At 42.9% G+C, this 21,061-nt stretch overlaps 1 protein-coding gene across 2 annotated transcripts; it reads left to right on the forward strand.

Moving 5' to 3' along the window:
- The first annotated feature begins 277 nt into the window (after positions 1-277).
- DCAF10 (DDB1 and CUL4 associated factor 10) lies at positions 278-19,973 on the forward strand. 2 transcript variants are annotated; one of them, XM_049795432.1, is made up of 7 exons: positions 278-608; positions 4,311-4,424; positions 10,668-10,865; positions 11,299-11,501; positions 12,343-12,453; positions 13,620-13,765; positions 15,956-19,973. In XM_049795432.1, the coding sequence occupies exons 1-7, from the start codon at positions 310-312 to the stop codon at positions 16,322-16,324; spliced, it is 1,440 nt and encodes a 479-aa protein (XP_049651389.1). In that variant the 5' UTR covers positions 278-309; the 3' UTR covers positions 16,325-19,973. The 2 variants fall into 2 exon arrangements, with proteins under 2 accessions (XP_049651389.1, XP_049651390.1); XM_049795433.1 differs by lacking the exon at positions 278-608 and adding an exon at positions 2,226-3,652.
- The last annotated feature ends 1,088 nt before the right edge of the window (positions 19,974-21,061 follow it).

Consider the following 21,061-nt stretch of genomic DNA (forward strand, 5'->3'; position numbering starts at 1 on the left):
TACCGGCTCCGCTGTTCTGAGATCTACGACCAGGTGTCCCGTACGGACCCTTCAACGGTTGGCGATTTACCGGGGCTTTGCCGTTCCTCTGGGACACCGGAGGGGGCGAAGGGAACGGCTCTACCCGGCCTCCCTACGCCCCTATACACACACACACGACCCCTTGCCTCTCGGTACCGGGGACCGCGGGGGCGGCGGTCACGTGGCCCGGCCCGCCGTGACGCGCGCGGGCGGTGACCGCGCAGGCGCGGTGCCGCCGGCGGAGGTTATACCGAGGGGCGGCCCGGCGATGGTAGCGCTACTCGGGCGATGAGCGGGGAGGTTTCTCAGTCGGAGGGGATAGGCTCCGGCGGCCCGGGGATAGGTTTAGCCGCCGGTATGGAGCCGGAGCTGGAGCTGCTGTCCGCGTCTCCGCGGTCGGTACCGGGGGGAGGCCTGTTCGGGTGGTTGCGGGGGCGCAGCCTGGGCCGCAGCGCCGCCGTGGACCCGGCGCGGGATACCTTCCGCGCCATGACCGGGCTGTACGGTTCCATCCAGCCCGCCGACTCCGTGTACCTCAGTACCCGCACGCATGGCGCCGTCTTCAACCTCGAGTACTCACCCGACGGGTAGGGCCTCGACCGCGGATCCCCGGTGACCCCCACACCTCCCCCCCCACTCCCCACACCCCCCTCCCCAAACCCCGCTCTCCCTGCGGGCTGTGCTACCGGCCGCGCCCGGCGATGCCGCCTCACCGCACCGGCGGCGGGAGAGGGGAGCCCGCTGTGCCTGCGCTGGGAGGGCTCCCAACCCCCTTACCCCCCCCGCCCCAGGTCCCCGGTTGCTGCCCGCTGCGGGAGCGCCTGGCTCGGCCGCGCTGGGGCGAGGGTCTGCAGGAGCCCAGGCAGGCGCTCCCGGGGGCTGGGGGTGAGGCTGGTAAGCCCCCCCAGCTCTTTGCCTGGGGTTGCAGGGCACGACACGACGTTTTTCTAATGACCTGGTGTGCCCGGTGGCGGGGGGGGGGGGGGCACCCCGTGAGGTCTGGGGCAGCTCAGGTGGAGGAGGGTCGGGATTCAGCCCGGGGAGGGGGGGGAGACAGGGCTGGGATGCTCCCCAGCCAGACTGCACCGTTCCCGCCTGCTCCCGGCTGTATCGCGCCGTGAAACCGTCTGCTTGGGGTTTCGTTCCAGGCTAGCAGCTGCGTTGCAGGCGGGAGGCACGGAATAGCACGGGTGGAGAGGGAGAGCGGTGACAGAGGGGGCTTCCCTGGATGGGGTGCGCTTCCCGCTGCCTGGAGATGCTCCCAGCTCCTTTTGCAGCCCTTCCTGCAGGAGAAGGGGAGGCGATGAAGTGAGGCACAAGGTTGAGAACAGGGTGGTGGAGTCGTTTCTTTAACTAGCACAAGCATCCGTGTCAGAGTCCTCGGAGAGCTCAGCTTCTGTTTTAAATGCTGTGCTTTTACTTATTCAGTTAGGGTTCCATGAATTTTGTGGGTCTGCACTGACAAATGAGTTTAGAGGTGTCCTGCGGTTTACTTGTATAACAGTGTAGACAAAAGCAAGTGGCAGTTGGACTCGTTTAGCATAAAAGAAGTCCTGGCACACCAGCTTAAAGCGGGGGGAGTTTATTTCAGAGATATCTGTGTATTTGTGTATTACAGTATGCTTGTAGATGAAGTTTTCTTGGCAGAAAGACCTTGTGACTTAGGTTTTCAGTCTGAAACAGTGTTTTCAGTTTGGATAGTCAGGATTGAAATCTTTGTTATCCTTGATAGCTAGTCAGCTTTTCTGATTTCAGTGAGTTTTCATCAGAACAGAGCTCTGGTTTCCATGAACACCTGAACTCACAATGATTTTGCTGTGGTTGTGCTGCAGAGCTAAGTTTCAGCTGCTTCTTTGTTCCTCCCGTTTTTTGAAGAGGACAAAGTTAAGTGCCACTAACTATCAAAACCATTCTCAGGTGGCTGTTGCTGGAAAGTAATTTCTTTTGTAGATCACCAGCCAGGTGTGTTTAAGGTTCCTGAGGCACAGGGTCCTCTTTGCTGTTCTGGTTTTGGCAAGTGAAATGGGTGGTACGGTAAGATACTAAATATTGCTCCAGACTTTTCTGTGTTGTCAGAGTGTTAGTGAAAAAGCTGGTCAAAGAAACTCTCTAAGACTCGATTTTGGGAGTTTTAAAAAGCAGGCATTCTTTATGGCAGTGCTGGGTGCACAGGGGGATCACTCCACTTATCATGCACACCGTTACCTACAATAAGCAGAAATTTATATTATTCCAGTCATACGTATTCATATTACCATTTACATAGTGTCCCCCCTTTGGTCACACGCAGTGTGAGTCATCTCTTTCTCCTAGTTAACTGGCCTTGGCAAGTTTTAATTACAGAAACTCAGCAGAACTCAAAGCTTATCATCTGGGCCCAAGGCCTCCTGTCTGTTGGTGCTTTTAGTGCGTACCATTGACAAAGCTGAAGGTTTTTCTTGTCTAATTAGTACATACCAAGATTTTGAAGTTTTCAAAAAAGCAAAAGTTCGTTAGTACAGCAAGACACTAAAATTTTCCTTCTCCTGCCTCTGTTCAAGGCATCAAGAGTAGTAATGGTAGCCTGGTTTAGTGTCTGTTATGAAATTAATCTCAAAAAACATGGATAACAATTAGCCATGTTACCAGCCTGAGTCTCTGCTAATGCCCAGTTTAGCCTGGTGCCAGTGCCTTGCTGTTGCTGCCTTTGACCATCACTTCCATAACAACACTACTGCATTTAGAAAACAACACCTTTTGTCAGAGAACTCTTCTTCTTTGTAGTTAATAGCATGTGATGTCCTATACCAATCCCCTGACTCCTTGCTATTTTAAAAAGTAAAACTTTTAAATTGAAACTTTATATTGTAAGGCTTTAGTGAAAAAATGACTCAGTTGAAGAGAGGCTGCATATTTTAAATAAACCTTTGAATCAGTCTTATTTCTGCCCTTAGCATTTACTGGCTTCACGCTATTCTGATGTGGAAAAATGCAGGCAGTCAGCAGAGCTGCTTGAGTAGTTGGATTATGGGGGAAGGGTGCTATGCTTTAGAATTTGGTTTAAAAATTCTGCTAGTGAATACGCTGTCTGAATGTCATCTTTATGCTGCTTTTGAGTTGGTGCCAAACTAAATAGCCATTAAAGTCAGTGTTACGGAAGGAGGTGAGGAAACGGTATGTCTTTACTCTGAAGAAGTTGGTGGTTGCACTTCAGCACTGGCTGCCTGTTAGGAAGTGGTGGTGTAGCTGGGGTAACATCTGTAAAGGTCTTAAGGGAATATTGTCGCTGATGAGGAAGGGACATTGGAGCAGGTTGTTACCATATGCTGGCCTCTTTAATGAGTGTTAATGCAGTGACAGAGTGTAGGTTATCCAAAGGTAGCTTGTGGCTGGTTGGTTCACACATGTGAGCAGGCTGCCAGCACGCAGTGCAGGCTGCAGTTCCTTTCTCAGTACAGCCTCTGTCAGACCCTTGCATTTTACAGAGCTCTTCAACTGGTCATCTCACACCCTGAAAAACAAGCTACAGTGTCTCAGAACCCCTCAAAAAGTGTTGCCACTGAATGGACAGAGGGATATCATGACATGGGCACAGTCATATGGGAAATCTGCAGTACAATTTCAGAGAAGATGCCTTTGCACTTACTCTTGGGTACTGTTGTCTTTTTTTCCCTCTCTCCTGCAACATTAAGCAGATAATACTGACATGAACAAAGCAGCGGGTTTCATGCCAGAGCTTGATTCTTCTTTTTTCCTAGCTAGGAACCACTGAGTTCATGCACTGCACTGCAGTGATGGGACAAATCACCCTCAAGTAACTTCTAAATAATCCACTAATGTAAATACACTTAACTGGGTGATTTAAATAATGCCATCATTGAATCTATGAGGTGCATAGCTGTTATAAAACAACCACCTTGCATGTTAAAAAAAAAAAGTGAATTAAAAGATCATGTGGTTTGTCCAGCAAATGCACCAGCTGTGCATTAATTATGCCAGCAGCCAGGCAGGAGAAGAGTCATGGTCTCTCAAAAAGAAGTTAGAGAAGTTAACTTCTCCAGAATAAAACAACATGCTATTTTCTTCAACGTGTTTTGTGTATTAGTGCTTGAGAATAGGCATCTGCTAGAAGGCAATAAAAAAAAAAACAAAACACTGCTGCAGATTCTGTGCAGTGTAAACAGAAAGCCAAGCTAAGTAATGGTGAAGCTGTGTTTCTTGTGAGGATAGGGAATGGAGGTTAGCTGGATATGCACAGGTATTTCTTTTACCGAATACAAATGTTTCTGCTTTGCTCTACTCCCCTGCAGGTCAGTGTTGACTGTTGCTTGTGAACAGACTGAAGTACTGCTTTTTGACCCAATATCTTCAAAGCACATCAAAACTCTCTCTGAAGCTCATGAAGACTGTGTAAATAATATCAGGTAGGTCAGAAGGAATATTTTGTCTTACCATAGATGCTTTTCTTATGACAGCATGGTAAGATTGTGTTATGCACTTTCTTGGAGAGAGTGGGTTTTGTGAAGCCATTTAGGCTGCTCTTTGCTTTGTGCCATTTTCCTTCTCTTTGGTACTGGGAGGTGGGGAAAGGCAGGAAAGGGGAAGAGGAGGAATCTGAAAGTGGTGGTATATAATGCTGGCAGGTGGTTTTGTTGATGGAGGAGCTGCAGTTTATGGGAGGGGAAGAGTGTTAAGGTATTGTCACCTGTTTTCACTGGCTTTTGGAATGCCCTGAATGAATGCGATAAATCAGAGTGTTGCAAGTAGTGTGTGATTTATGTTTGAAGTGCAAGCCCGAGAGTGTAGCAAGCACAAATGTTTGGATATGGCTGGTACTTTGAATCATAAGAGCAACTGCCATAGTTGCTGTGGTGAGTTGACCCTGGCTGGACACCAGGTGCACACCAAAGCTGCTCTGTCACTCCCTTCCTCAGCTGGACGGGGGAGAGAAAGTATAGCAAAGGGCTTGTGGATTGAGATAAGGACAGGGAGAGATCATTCAGCCAATTACCATCACCAGCAAAACATACTTGACTTGGGGAAAATTAACTTAATTTATTGCCAGTCAACCAGAATAGGGTAATGAGAAACAAACCCAAATCTCAAAACACTTTCCCTCCACTCCTCCCTTCTTCCTGGGCACAGCTTCACTCCCAGATTCTCTACCTAACCCCCACAGGGGGATGGGGAACGGGGCTTATGATCGGTTCATCACATGTTGTCTCTGCTGCTTCATCCTCCTCGGGCAGAACTCATCACACTCTTCCCCTGCTCCAGCGTGGGGTCCCTCCGATGGGAGACAGTCCTCCACGAACTTCTCCAATGTGGGTCCTTCCCATGGGCTGCAGTTCTTCATGACCTGCTCTAGCGTGGGTCCGTTCCATGGCGTGCAGTCCTTCAGGAACAGACTGCTCCAGCGTGGGTCCCCCACGGGGTCACGAGTCCTGCCAGCAAACCTGCTCCAGCCTGGGCTCCTCTCTCCACAGGTCTGCAGGTCCTGCCAGGAGCCTGCTCCAGTGCAGGCTTATCACGGGGTCACAGCCTCCTTGGGGCATCTCCCTACTCCGGTGTGGGGTCCTCCCCAGGCTGCAGGTGGAGATCTGCTCCACTGTGGACCATCCTGGGCTACAGGGGGACATCCTGCCTCACCATGGTCTTCCCCACAGGCTGCAGGGGAATCTCTGCTTCGGCACCTGGAGCGTCTCCTCCCCCTCCTCCTTCACTGACCTTGGTGTCTGCAGGGCTGTTTCTCTTGCATGTTCTCACTCCTCCGTCCAGCTGCAGTTTCTGTGCCCCAGCAACTTTTTATTTTCCTTCTTAACTATGTTATCAGAGAGGCGCTACCCCCATTGCTGATGAGCTCAGCTTTGGCCAGCAGTGGGTCTGTCTTAGAGCCGGTTGCATTGGCTCTGTTGGACATAGAGGAAGCTTCTAGCAGCTTCTCACAGTAGCCACCCCTGTAACTCAACCCCCTGACCCCCCCCCGCCCCCCGCTATCAAAACCTTGCCAGACAAACCCAATACAGTTGCATAGAAATTTCCAAACAAAGTTTGCCTCCTTTAAATACAGGTATGATATAGAAGAGCTAGGAATGTGAAATGGCTTGTGCAATTCAACTTAAACTCAGTCTTTATGGTTTAAATCCTTTGCCTGTTTCTCAGGATGCTTTCCCTTTTAAATTACATTATTTTTAGCTGGTTTGGGTTTAAGGGTAGACTGACATGTGAACTCAATACCCTTCTTAGTCCTGTGGACAATATTGCAGCCTCCCTTCACTCAGATTCTCAAAGCAGGAAAAAACCCCACAGCACCAAACCCAAAACTAAACCCAAACCAAAAACACCCAAGAAAACTGTAGTAGCAATTTGAGCATTGCCCCTCAAAAGAGCTAAATAAAATGTGGGGTGCCAATGTCTTTACACGTTCATCAGATAAATGGATGTTTTTCACAAGCTGCCTGTCCTTTTTAGACTGAAGTTCTGCATCAGTTGGGTCTTTCAGAAAAGCTACAGTAAAAGCTGGGGCTAACTGACACAAATAGGAGATGTTGAGATATTTCCTCTTCTGTAAGGAAATACAGCTTTTCACGTCTTGCATGCTAGTGGTTGTCCTTTAAACATGCTTAGTTTTTAGATAAAGCTAGGTGAGAAATAAAGCTGTATTATTAAGATCTCATAAGGCAAAAGCAAACTGGATTTATTTTGATTTTTACACATCCCTAATTCAATATCTGATCCTTACATTCAAGCTGCTCTTGCTAGGGTTTCAGATGAGTTAGTGTGGCTCACATTTTACAAAGAGCGTTCTGTTGCAGGCTCATTGACTGGTTGGCTGTCTCTGTTGCGGTCAGCTGTGCTGGTCTTGAAAATTTATCTCATTCCTTGTTTGAGAACAGCATTGAAACTTCCTGCCACTCTCTTCTCTTATTCAAAGGATCTCCTCTCTTTAGACTTTGGCTGTCTGTGAGGCTTTGTAAGTCTGTTCTTAGTCCTTAAATGTCTTTTCTCTGTGTAGTTTGATTTACATAAAAACACCAGTACTATCTCAAGCAGGTAGCTCTCAGGTCTGTTGTTAATCATCAGACTAAGGTCCTTCCTAGCAACGTGTAGTAAACTTTCTGCTTTCCTTCAAAATGCTTCTTAAAGCTTTGTTTTGTCTTTGTAGGATATTGGCATCTTCTACTGTGTTTTCCTGCATGTCCCCATTGTTTGTTGTTACAGACTTAGTTACAAGGAACTAAAGTATGTTCTGTAACACATGGTTAGTACAGCACTACCTGGTGTATTGCTTCTGCTTAATGAGCAGGACTCCAGGAACCATAGGACTGCAGAAGTTCCTTGTGATAAGCACCAAAACCAAATACCATTACTGCTGTGCCCTGTAGCAGATACCTCAAAGGTGTGTATGAAGAGGGAGGCATGTAGAGGTCCTCTTCCAGTAGTCTCCCAGTTGCTGGGGATTTGTGTGTCATCATCTGAAGCAGACATTTTTTTCCACCTGAATTTGGTCAGGTTTTGAGCTTACTTAAAACTCTCCCATGGCAGAGTTCCATGGCACAAATGTGTTTCAAGGAGTATTTAATAGTGTTTTTAAAAATTGCTAGCTTAGTTTGAGGCCCTCTAGTTTTTTTGTTTTCTTAAGTAAGAAGTCAAGGAACAATTTCTATTTACTTTCTCCGTGTCAGTCAGTTTTATATGCCTGAGTCATACGCAGCTTCCATTAGTGTTTTTTCAAGTGAATCCTAGTCTACTTGGTTGTTCCCTATATGAAAGCTGTTCAATACCAATTGTAGCTCACTGTCTATTTCTTCTGAAACCTGTTTGTAGTGGGTGAAGCAGGGTCACCTGTAGCATCCAAGATAAAGACAGATGATAGATTTATACAGGCAAGAGGTACACTGTGTTTTACTTTTGCCCTGAAAATCTGAAATGTTGGATTCCTTCCATTGTAATTGGTTATTTTTCATTGGACTTGTTGCTATTTTTACATGATATAGCCTGGTTCTAAGTTTATAAGATAAAATGCTGTTTGTAGGGGTAACTTACCATACATTTCTGTGTAGATCGTTCTTGCCTTAGTATTCACGTGCAACTACTTCTGTTTTTTTTTCAGGTAGATTTTATTTTTCCTTTTATGTCAGGTAGGGCTTTTTTTTCCAAATACCTTCATCAGGCATGAATTCCAAAGATAAAACAGTATGCTTTGCCCTTCTAAAAGTAAGGGCATGCATAAATTGCAGACTCAATTTATTCATTACCTAGCTATGCCTTTTTAGTGCTGATTCTAGCCCTTCTATCCCCTTCTGTCTGATGGAGTGTTTTTACATCAGATATTATTTCCTTCTGTAATCACTTGAAGGTGGTCAAGCTGCGTCCTACTACCTCAGGCAGGACTGATATAGACATTGCATTCTGGCTGAAGACCAGAGATTATCATGGTAAAGAATTACTACCTGAACAGGCTAAGTACTTAACCTGATCAGTGTAGTAATCCAACTAGTATGACCCCTATTCTTTTCCACTTTCTCATCTTCTCCCAATATGACATCAGTGACAAGCCTGTCATCTGTTAAGAAAGTGAGAACTCAAGTCCTGCTAAGTGCAGAACATACGCAGTGCGTATGGAGCGCTATGCATGTGATATAAATTCACTGCTGCATAAGTGTACTGTAGAACTGCAAGCCTGTAAATACCTTGTGAAATAGAGCAGTAGGCCTGCTCTTCTTGCAGTAGTTTGAGTTAAACAGAATTTCATGTTGTGTTGTGATTCAAACTTAAACAACTCAAATCTCAAATGCACATCTGTATTGAAGGAGTCCATAAATTTGGGTAGCCTGCGCCACTTCTGCAGCTGCTACTTCCAAAGATGATCTGAAATTCTCATCCTGAACGGTGCTCTGCACTTGTACTTTGATACGTATACCTGCTTTTGTGCATTTGAAAAGCCCAACTTCATGTGCCTGCTTCAGACACCTGAACTGTACTGTGGGGAAAGGAGAGGCAGAAACATGGGAGCAAAAGCTCCCTGCTTTTTGATGGAGACTGTGGAGATTGTCCAGGTGGTACAAAACCTTCCTGGATGCAGGAGGTCTGCATGGCTCCTCCTGGCTCTGCAGCTGCAGTCAGCAGTGCTCCTGGGCCATTGTGGAGCTAGACAGGTTCTGAAGCAAAAGATAAGCAAAGGTAGAAAGAAATTAAGGGTCTAGGAGAATGTGCAAACAGTGGCAGTGTTCAGATTTAAATCAAGTATGTGTTTCCAAGATAGCAATACTGTGTGTAGGGTAAGCCATGTGGTTAGTAAAGCAAGCCATACATCAGACAGTTAATCCACTAGGTTAAATCTCTCAGAAAAGCACTGTTGTATGTCCCATGTAAAACCATGGGGCCAGCTTTTCAGTGTGCTCAGGGCAGATGTGGTGTGCATCAGGCATCGTGCAGAAGTGTGGCCATATCACGGCGTGGCAGGAGGTCTGGTTGTGGGAAGGCCCTCAGGACATCCATAATCTGTAACAGCCTTCTGGTAAGAGCAGGGCTTCGGCTTCCCTCACCAGCACCCTGATAAACCTGGCACTGGGTTTCCAGCAGGGGTGGTTCTACTGCTGTCCTAGGCAGGACATTTCTAAAAGCAGGTCCCCGTTGATGGACTCCTATTGCAGGTTTTGCAACGAGCGCCGTGTTCTGCCTGTGCCAGTGGGGTCAAGATCTGGTGAGAGCTTTCGGTCTACATTGGATGCTGAGCAACCGCCTGTGGTAGAGAGCAGCGTGGGGCCTTGCAATGGAGGAGGTGTTCAGGTGTTAGATAAAGGAGGCTTGGACTCTGTGTGTTTTGGCTAAGCTAGCAGGGTATGTGCTGTACAGAGCAGCAAGGTTTAAAAGCAGTAGGGGCCTTCCAGTAGGAATAACAAAAGGTGACCTTATTTTAAACACCTTTGAACGCAAGGAGCTTATGTCTGTGGTGGGGAAGAAAGGAAGATTTACAGAATAGAAAGGGAAGAATGAGGGTGGATATGTAGGTAGAAATGAAGAAAGTGAAGAAGAGCATGGTAGGATCTTGTGTAGTCTGAAATGAATACAGAATTGCTGTGTCTTCTGGTGCTGCCTGTCTGTAGTAGTGAAAGGATCTGGCAAAATGGGGGAGATAAAAGGCATAAATTAGAAAAAATCTAGGCTAGCAGACTTCTGTTGCAGGGTCTGCCAAACCAGTCAATGGGAATATCTTGCCAGGGGTCTAAAAGCTGACCAGTCCTGAGATGTTTGTGTCTTGTAAAGACTTGGTAAGTTTAAAGCTGCCTATTGTCCAGATGGTTAACTGATTTAGTTACTACAGGGATTCTGTGTGAGCATTTGTTCCACTGGTTGTTTGGTGGTTGTATGACCTTCACATGATTAATTTAAAAAAACCCAAAACAAAACAAAGAAAAAACCCCACCCACAAAAAAACTGCTATGCTTCTGCAGGTTTACTAGTTTGCTACTACAGATGTAGTACTGGTTCATGTCCCAACAATACTGTTTTTAATGGAACTGTTTTATTGGCAAATATTCTGCTGTATGTTATTTTTTTGTGTGGCCACTCTATTTATTTCTGTGTTCGATTAAATTCCTGTTTAAGAATATTTAAATTAAAGAAGGCACTAAGGAGCCACAGTATTTCTCTCCCATTTTCAGGTTCCTAGATAATCGACTGTTTGCGACTTGTTCTGATGACACTACAATAGCACTTTGGGATTTGAGAAAGCTGAACACGAAAGTGTGCACTTTACATGGTCACACCAGCTGGGTTAAGAACATCGAGTATGATACCAATACGAGATTACTAGTAACGTCAGGGTTTGATGGAAATGTGATCATCTGGGACACAAACAGGTATGTGGCTGTGTTCGTGCGGTTGTTTCTAGAACACACAAAGATAGGGTTCTTCTGTAAAGGAAAACCTGCTTCCTTGTATGGTACTATAATGTATTCTTAAATACCGTGATAAGTTTGTAGCCCCTATCAAGAACTTGCATCACCTTTATATGGTAATAGTCCAGTAGCTAAAAGGAGAACTTTTCTTGCTGACATGCCAAAATGTAGTTCTTACTTTTTGAAAAAGTTCTGGCTTTGTTGTTGTGGTAGGATGAAAATGTGATTTCTGCCATTCCATTAAAATCTAATTTAAGTAGGATAAAGACAGTGCTCAAAAAAAAGTTTTAGGATGAAGAAGGATGCTTAGCACATCTTGGACCCTTCTGGACATTATTAGGGGCTTGAGTTGAAGCTAAGTGCAGCCATTTCTTCTGCTTTTTTCGCTGTTCAGGTGCACAGAAGAGGGATGTCCTCACAAGAAGTTTTTTCATACCCGTTTTCTTATGCGAATGAGGCTGACACCAGACTGTTCCAAAATGTTGATCTCGACCTCCTCTGGATATCTTCTGATTTTGCATGACCTTGACCTAAACAAATCTTTAGAGGTTGGCAGCTACCCAATTTTAAGAGCTAGGAGGACTACATCAAGTTCAGGTGAATGCTTGTGGAAAAGTTTGTAGCAGCTTCTGTGTTGCGGTGTTTCATGGGATACTCTTAGCTAGCAAAAGAAGGCAGAGGTGGAGGAGGAAGGATTCGGCAGAGGTGGAGGAGGAAGGATTCTGCAGAGGAACTCCTCAGTACAGTAGCTGCTCTGTTGTTCAGGGATCCCACACATCTGTACTGTTGAGTGTTATGTTCTGGCTCAGGTAAAGTGTCTAGCGTGATTTTTGGCATCAAGACTTTAGCACTACAGGATATAGATAGAACCTGTGGAATTTTGGCACCTTGAGCTGGCAGTCTCTAGCTTTATTTATCTACTGTCCTTGGTCCTGTGATAAAAGAAATTTAAGCCCTGTTGAGTGGGCCAACTGTGTGTGAGCTCCAGCAACTACTAATGACTGATGTGTAGTGGTGTGGTCGCTCTCAACAGCAGACCTGGAAGAATTGCATGCTCTGAAATTTCACTGCTTGCTTCCTCCTGCTTTGTGGCAGTAACAGACCAAAATACTGACAAATTCTGCCATTTGGGGTGTCGGCATACAAAGGGAGTGGCCTGGGGAAAAATTCATACCCCAACTTCTAGTAGTGGCAGGTGCATAAGAAGGAAGAAATGCAGCTCACCTCTTATTCCCAGTCAAGTTTGTTGTGCTGGCAGTTTACTTGTATGAGGCACAAAGAGAATGGTACTTCTAGACTATAAACTGAGCTTTGAAAAGTGTTTTCTTAACAAGATGCCTTACCCTTTACTTAACATTTCTAAGGAGGGTTGTGAGGGACATGCGTATTAAGTGGGCTGTGCTTAGCTGTACATTCACATGGCTGATGCTGTTTGCAGACATAACGTCATCAGGTTCGTCTGGTCCTCGAGCTGTCGGTTCACCGTGTCACCAGAATGATTCAGGTCCACTGTCTGAGAAACATATGTCACGGTCCTCCCAGCGAGAAGGTAGGAAAAGATTTTAAAAAATAAAAAATCATGGACTTTGACTTATTGTACCAGAAGAGGCTAGAGTATAATAGTGAAAAACTGTTTTTTTGTCTTTGTGACTTTTAAAAGAATAGTGTTGCTATGACTTGCATTAAACCAATAAAATATCATTGCACGCAGCAAAGTCTGGGGATCTAATCAGTTTTTCTCCAAGAAATCTGATAACAGCCACAAGATCTTTGTTTTATATTAGTACATTATTGTTGTGATGTAGAGGTGCCCCCTTTTCCTTGTGCTTTTTCCTTGAATGAAGGTGGTGTGAATGACCTTTAGGGGAAAAAAAGAAAAAGCCAGAGCAGAACATAGCTACGTTTTGCTTTTTTTTTTTCTTAATGATGGGTATATGTATCTGCAGTTTCTCCATGAAGAGTCAATAGCATGGAAAAAGAGTATGCCAACAGGTCTTAAATGTGGACAGAGTGTTTTGTGAAGTTCTGATTACAAACCAAGTCCTGCCTAACTACAGAGCTGTGAAAACTGATGATGCTGTGATTAGCAGCCTTCCTCTGAATCTAGGATACACTTTCAGAGAGTCAGCATGATTTTGGCAAATTGGTAAATACTTTGTGAATCATATGCAATTATGTTAAGTTTTAACTACTCATGGTTGTGAGAATCTCAAACATACTTAGGAAAGGAGGAAGCTTATCTGGATTCCAGGGCATGATTTACCAGTGAAAAGCTTTCTAGGGGTGAGGGGTAGAAGGGAGGCAAGCTGCATACAGCTGAGCAGACTTTGGAAAGAACTTGGAAAGCACATCACACAAGTTTGAGAACCAGTAGTCCTTACAAACCACCCCCCCCCCCCCACTCTTTAGATCTTGTTATAATGATAATGAAAAGTGTATGTGTGGAAAGTTAACCCTGACTTAGTTCACAATATGAGGTGATTTAATAGAGGTGTTGGAAGGCAAATTTCAAAAAAGAAGCTATTTGAAATCAGGACCGAGCTCATTGGTATTAGCTTCAATTGTTCGTGTAACCTCTCTTTTGATTTATCCTATCATAAAGGTGTGGTCTTTTCTAGCAGTCAGATGCAAGTGTCACATGTTTGACCTAGTTTCAGTAGTAGACTGATGAGAGAGGTGAAGACTTTGAGACTTACAGTTGACTTCCCCTTCTAGGTGGTTCACCTAGAAATAGTTTGGAGGTCTTAACACCAGAGGTTCCTGGAGAAAGAGATCGAGGCAATTGCATTACATCACTACAGCTACATCCAAAAGGGTGGGCTACGCTTCTTCGGTGCTCAAGTAATACAGATGACCAGGAGGTAAAACAAATACATCTTTTAAAGAATATGTTGAGTAAGATATATTGATCATACAACTATATTGAAATTTCCTTGGTTTGGGGTAAATTTGCATTGAATATATTAGTTATTTCTGCTTACAAATGCATTAATTTTACACCAAGATAATGAAATTCTTTTTTCTTTTTTGTTTTCTAATGACCTCATATGACTTTGTGTCCCTCATTCATTACTCCTGTTGCTTGGCTCTTTCATAGAATATGTTTTACAGTTCATGGCTCTGTTAAAAGTTTTCAAATAGTAGTTGTGCTGCCAAATAAAAGACTTAAAAATATGTACCTGCAAGAATATAGGAGGTGTGAACTCAGAAAAGACAGAGGATTAGAGTTGTGTACTGGTGAACATGTTTTAAGTTGAGCAGAGAAGCTCCTCTGAATTTCTCAAGTGCCTTCGGAATGCTTGCTACCTCCGTTGGTGCTCCAAGGATGAAGTGTTCCTGCTGTGTTGATGAATGCTTTCCAGAGGCTGTTCCTACACTGCTGTGAAAAAACCTCATGGCATATTTTTGCATCTACTTAAAACTGCTACACCATAGGTCTGCATATGATGAACTCCAGTGATGTTTAAGTAACGTTCAAGTGCCTTGGTCTCAACTCTCATCCTAAAACTCTGCAACTTAAATATAAGTATCAGTGATCTTCCTGGCAGAATCAATTTCAAGCCTTTACTTAAAGTACAAAGTCATAAGAACAGCTATGGCTCATCTGCAACTTGCAGATTTCACTCCCCTAAATACTGCTTTAAAGAAGTAATGGCAGGCTTTAAGGTCAGTGTTGCATTGTTTACCCAGATTCTGTTTGTGAAGTGTCACAAAACAGCTGCTATATTGCACTGGGACCCTGTTTTAAGACAAACAAGCAGTCTGTAATGCACTCAGAAAAAATGAAAAAACTTCTTCATGGACTGTATAGAAAAAGCAAGAGCCTGCAGGCTGTTTGGGAGCACCTGCTTTTGAAGTAACTTCCAGGTTAATTCAAGTTCATCTGTAACTTAAAGCCCAGCCAGAGCCTCCAGATCCAGAGCCTTCTCGATTCCACCAGATGGTTCTCTTGCAAACACTGTTTTTTCCTAAGATTATTTAAAAATTAGTGCTGCAACAGTTGTGCAGACCACTCAGTTTTGAAGATGCAGATATTTTATATTTGTTTTCCAAACCCACAAAGAATTCTTTGAATACTTGACCAGTTTAGTTTGATAGCTGATGTAAATTGGCATTGGTTTGGTTTTGGGGTTTTTTGGTGTTTGCGGCTTTTTGTTTTTTGTTTGTTTGCTTGTGTTTGTTTTTTTTAAGAAAGATACTCTTTGTAATGGTAGCCTCTTACAGAAGTGTAGAGGACTGAATGGAAGCTTAGCAGATCTGTTATAAATTTTAATGCTGGTTCTGTAAACTTACAATGAAACCACTATACAACACAGAATTTTTTGAAAATGCAAGTATTATATTGGGTTAGTTGATACTGACATTGACCTAGTAATAATTTCCCATAGTCCTAGTGTCTGCCTTACTCTCTTCTGTTAATATTTGTTAGTATTGTTCCCTTTGTGTTTATTTCAGTAGAATACATGGAACAGAACACTTCTTTTGCCTTGTGGCTGAAATTGAATCTTTCAACATGATACAAACTTTTTCATAGAGCTGTTTTTGCATTTGGTTTGAGATGAGATAATTAGATTACACATAAAATCCCTGGCTGACTCACAAGAAACAAGCTGGCTATAGAGCTGTTCATAAACATTCCTTCAAAAATTCATTTCCCTCTTGTTTGAAGATTTCTTTCCTTTTGAAGTTAAGGGCACAAAATGCCAATGGTCAACTGTAAATTATAGTAGGCTGAGTTCTGCTTTATTGTAGATTTCATTAAAATGGTTACTAAATTAGAGCAGATGTCTGGCCAAAGGATTAGCCTTTGCTCTTTCCAGATAAAAACTAGATTTAAAAGATTATATCTAGCATTCATTTAATTAAAAAAGCAGCTTTGATAATAGACAGCTGTTCTGCTTAGATAGTTCAAAGCGGAGGAGATGCCAAGGAACCGGCCTGTTTTCAGTGTTTTGTAGTACGTGCTTATCAAAGAGTAGATAAGCAATAGCATTTGTCTTTGCAGTGTTTTACTTTTCTTTCAATGTTCCTTTCTCTGCCTCTCCCTTTAGTGGACTTGTGTCTATGAATTCCAGGAAGGAGCCCCTGTGCGCCCTGTCTCGCCTCGTTGTTCCCTGAGATTGACTCATTGCATTGAAGAAGCTAATGTGGGCCGGGGTTACATCAAAGAACTTTGTTTCAGTCCTGATGGCCGGATGATTTCATCCCCGCATGGCTTTGGGATCCGCTTGTTGGGGTTTGACGCACACTGCAGCGAACTTGTTGACTGTTTGCCCAAAGAAGCCAGTCCCCTGAAAGAAATCCGTTCCCTCTACTCTCACAATGATGTGGTACTGACAACCAAATTTTCTCCAACACACTGTCAGATTGCCTCGGGGTGCCTTAGTGGACGTGTTTCTCTGTATCAGCCAAAGTTCTAGGCACATACTGCATCAACAGGACCTTCAGATGTTTGTGGGTTTTACTTCAGTTTAGTTGAAGTGTGTTCTTTCTGAAATATCTAAATCCAGATAAGATCATAGTTACTATGGTCTCTGAACACAACAGTGGAACAAGTTCCCAGCCCAGCACTGTATGCATTCTCATACTGCATCCACAAGTCTGCTTCCATGTGCTGTGTTTTCAGACCTCTGCTCCTGCTGATCCTGTGCCATTAAGTCATTGTTCTGGTTTGTTTGTATCATGCTACTTGTTGATAATTTCCTTCAATGCAACTTGAAGTGGGCTCTTTGAAACAAATATAGAGGGGGCAAGGGTAGCAGTCCAGCCAAAACTCACCCAGGCTCTCCAGGTATGACACCTTGTTCCAAAGGAGCTAGACTTCCTCACGTATGCTTCTTTGGCAGTTTCTGTTGCTGAAACTACTATACGGTGATTATTAGATGATGAGCTGCTTTTCTGTGTAACAGAATTGGTTACTGTCACAAAAAGAAAAGAAAGTTTTGGTTTTGTTTATATATTAATTCGGTTGCTTGTGATTGGCTAGAAAAATGAGTTGATGTTCTGTAATGTTTTGCTGCAGTTAAAACATCTTCTTTTCTGGGATTGCATATATTGTGTTTATTGCCAGAAGGAAGAGGTTCTGGATGGAGATGTAGCTGCATTTTTTTCCTCAGAGAATTTACTAGGAAAAGACTGGGGCAGGGAAGCAGGAGTTGAACAGCTAAAGACTCTGCCCTGTAACCACTGCAGACGAACAGTTTGGATGTTTTGTACAATGGGGATGTGTCAGCCTTTCTTGGGCAACTTTGACTCCTCAGCTGCCAGGGTTTCTGTTGTAGGGAGCTTTCTGCATCAGTAATGCAAACCTTCATCCCATGTTTGAAACAACATGGCAGAATTTTCTGCTGATGTTAAGGCTATTTCCCACCTGACTGTTCTTCCACACCTCGCCTGCACCATTGCCGTGAGAGGAATTCATCTAGGATGTGTCCGTAATATCACCAGATAAGCCTTTCTTCACATGTACTGTCAGTTTGGGAATGGATTAAAAGCATGCCTGTGTACAGTAGGATCTATTTGGATTTAACTGGGCTGATTCTAAGATGTAAAAAAAGTTAATGATCATCATTAAATCACATATTAAGCATGAATGGTAAGTTTTGCACCTCAAGTTAATATGGCTAACCTCATAAATGCACAATTAATTCAGTCTCATATGTCCATATCAGTTTATAATATTCTCATCAATTATGTGTTCCAAGATTTTTTTTGGTATTTCATTAAGGTTTTGCTGACCAATCACACTCAATTCAGCAGGAAGTTTACCTAAAAAGGAGTGTCATATTTTGGTGTTCAGATTCACTATCTCCAGCTCAACAGAGCATGCTTTTTAAAAGCTGACTCCTATAAAGCCTTTTGCAAAGTGGGGGAAAAAGAAGAAATCTGTGAAGATAAGATAGCCAGAAGTACTAAGCCTGATGATCCTCTTGTAGTTTTGAATTTGTGTGGGTAGCATACTCTGGGAGTTGGTGAAGTCACTGAAACTTAAGGCTCTTCTGCATTATGAGAAAAAAAATCTTAAATTTCCTCTTTTGGAGAATTTCTTTAGTAATACAAAGCCTTCAATATTGGGTTATTTGGTACTCTGAGGACTAGTTAATTACTCCTGCATTGGGTTTTCATCATCTCTAGCAACTGACTGCTAAAGGACTACATTCAAGTAGTTTAAGTATGTGCAGCTGACAGGCTTCCTACTGTTTGGTAAAAGTCCTAAACTTTGTGTTCTTATGGGTTTTTTAATGGAATTATTTGGTGATAGTGTCTCAGTAGAATATCGTCCCAGCTAGAGGAAGAATAACAATTTAAGTAAATATACTCAGTTAACTTAAAAAGCAAATAAACACCCATAGTCTTCTCAAATAGCAACTCATAGGTTGAAATGTTCCATAGCCTATCTTGTGAGCAATTCCATTGTTGCCGAAACTATTGTCTGGAACTCAAAGGTAGATTGATGTAATCATAAATGAAGAGAGATGTCCTGTTTTCTAAAACACTGACTCTTAAGTTCAAACACTTGTACCTTTTGAATGCTTTTGGAACTATGTGCAAGGAACACGATTCATAAAGATGTATTTTTTTTACTTTAATTGGCCAAGCCATGCAAATGTATCTGAGACTAGTTGGAAATACATCACTTGCCTTGGCACCCAGCTCCTTTTGTGTGCATATAACAGTCTGTGAACCTGAACCTACACCTGGGGCAGCTTGGATCCGTTGGTTTGTTAGAAACAGTTTGGGGGACTTCCCTCAGCTCTAACTTAAAGGAATAGAAATGAAATATGCAGAAAGCTTGAGGACAGTTGTGGAATACAAGGTTTTTATGGAAAAGAAGAGCTGAGCTTCAAGTTTTTAATTGGCCAAGCTGTTTGGGGGGTTGGGGTGGGAAATGAATAAAAAAAACCCAGTAGCAGCATGTGGCAAAACTTCTGGATACTGTGTTCTTGACATTAGTGTAATGGAAGTGCTAAGTTTCCTGCTCCTCAAGTATTTTGAAACAGAATGCAGTGTGACTGTATGAATACTTGCATTTCTCTGCACTCCCCTCCGTAAAAATTGTGGCCTTCTAGTAATAAAGAAACAGGATTTCCCCTGTCCCTGCACTGGATCATAATGGCTTTTTCTCTAAGCTCTCACTCTCCCTGCTTCTAGGCTGCTGTTTTCTCACCTTAATGTTTTGCTAAATGTCATTAAAGGGACTACAGGTAACATCTTGAAGAAATCTTACTGTACTCATAGGCTTGAACTGTGTTGGTTTTGGAGGCAAAGAAGCACCCATGAAATCAAAGCAGTTCCGTTTGTTTTCATGGCTGTTTTTTTTTTCCCGTCAGAAATTCCTTGAACTGGTAGATTGCTTATGACTTTAATTCTATGCCTGTTTATGTGCACTGAGTGTTACTTTTTTAATTCTACCTCATGATACGCTGGTTTTTACAAGAGTATTGTTCTGAAGCATTGGACACTAACTTTCCTGTATAAAAACCTGTTACTCCAAAGTGACACGTCATCCCATCTAGATACTACCTGCAATGCACAGCACAGAGCGGTGGGTTGACCAGCCCTGCCCAGCCCTGAAACCAGGGCCACTGAGCAAGAGTGTAGGACTGATGCTAAAAGTTGACCTGGTTAAGCGGTTTGATGACAACATTGATGTTTTTTGTAGCAAGTCTGGCAGATGCATATTAAGATGGATTCTGTCCATATATGCTGTAGAAATGTTACTTAGTTCTTCTGATTACATTTGTAATAATTTTTAATTAGAATAAGTAGGTAATCCTAGATTTTGATCATTTGATTACTCCTTTTCAGCAATACTTGGAAATTTTCAATGAAAGTTAATCTATTTTACCTATGAAGTTCACGTAATGCTTACTGAAACTCTATTCAATAGTTTGTAACTGATATGCCTTGCAGTTGCATCTTGGTGGAAGGAGTGATTTTCGGTTGTCTTTCTGAATGGTATTACCTTGCCTTATTGAACTATGAAGTAATTTGTGGGTGAGCTTTGGATTATTTCTAGATAGTAAAAAAAAAAAAAAAAAAGGTGTATCTTACTGTTATGTTTCAAAAGATTAATTCTTAACCTTCCAGAACTATATAAAACTGTCTGAACAAATAAAGAAAATGTTTCAAATGGTAGACAAAAGACTGCACTAACAGCAAAGTATGCTAGTGGCTTATACCAGAGATTTCTTTAAATTGGTTTACTTTTGACCACTCAAGTGTTACACCACTTGGTAAATTTTACAGTATTTCTACTGAAAATAGAGCTCTCCATTTGATTGTAAAGCATGCAATATGTTTTTTAAATGCATGGTTTCATATCCATTAACTTCTGTAGTAAAAGAATTCCTACATTCACAGCATGGCTGACCAGCAGAAGCAGATAAACTGCATAATTAAGATCTCTATAGGAATGTCAATGTATAGCAGTGTCTACAGGAACCAAACTAGTGTTTGAAGCTAGTAATCCTTTTGTAATAGTCCAGTGGCTGTATATTGTGGGAGTCAATGCATTTTCTGAGTATTCCATTAGAGGTCAGTCTTTAAATCACTGCAGCACTGTTAGACATTTGTGGCGAGGGGGAGAGAATCTATTATACAAAGACATTCATGTATATGTATATTTCTCTGTATGAGGAGTGTGTGTGTGTGTATTTCAGTATATATACAGCCATGGGGCATCAGTCCACTTGTCAAACATGGGTAGTTCAGGGAAAAATGTAATGTCCAAACAGAACTATTGGGGATAGGAAGAAAAGCACAGTGATACAGACAGACACATGTTTGTTTGCACTCTTGGAGTCTTGGTAAGGACAGTTTGCCTACTACCAGAATTAGAATGTAAACATCAGGTTTTTCTGGGGTTGGGAGGGTGGGTGGGGGGTGGGTTGGTTGATTTTTGGGGGGGGGGGGGGAGGGTTGTTTGTTTGTTGTTGGTTTGTTTGTTTGTTTTTTTTAATTCGAGTAACACTGATGTGGAAGAGGTCTCGATACTGTAAACCATGGGTCTGTTGCTCTACGAAATGTGAACTCAGAAAAAAGAAATATACTTGCCAAATGAAAGCTTTTAAAAAATCTAGTTTACAAGATTCTAAAAAGTTGGAGTAAAAAGTCAACAGCCCATAATATTCTTGTCCTGCAGGAAAAAAACTTCT

Source organism: Accipiter gentilis, chromosome Z (assembly GCF_929443795.1).
Source record: "Accipiter gentilis chromosome Z, bAccGen1.1, whole genome shotgun sequence".
In the NCBI taxonomy this organism is placed as follows: Eukaryota; Metazoa; Chordata; class Aves; order Accipitriformes; family Accipitridae; genus Astur; species Astur gentilis.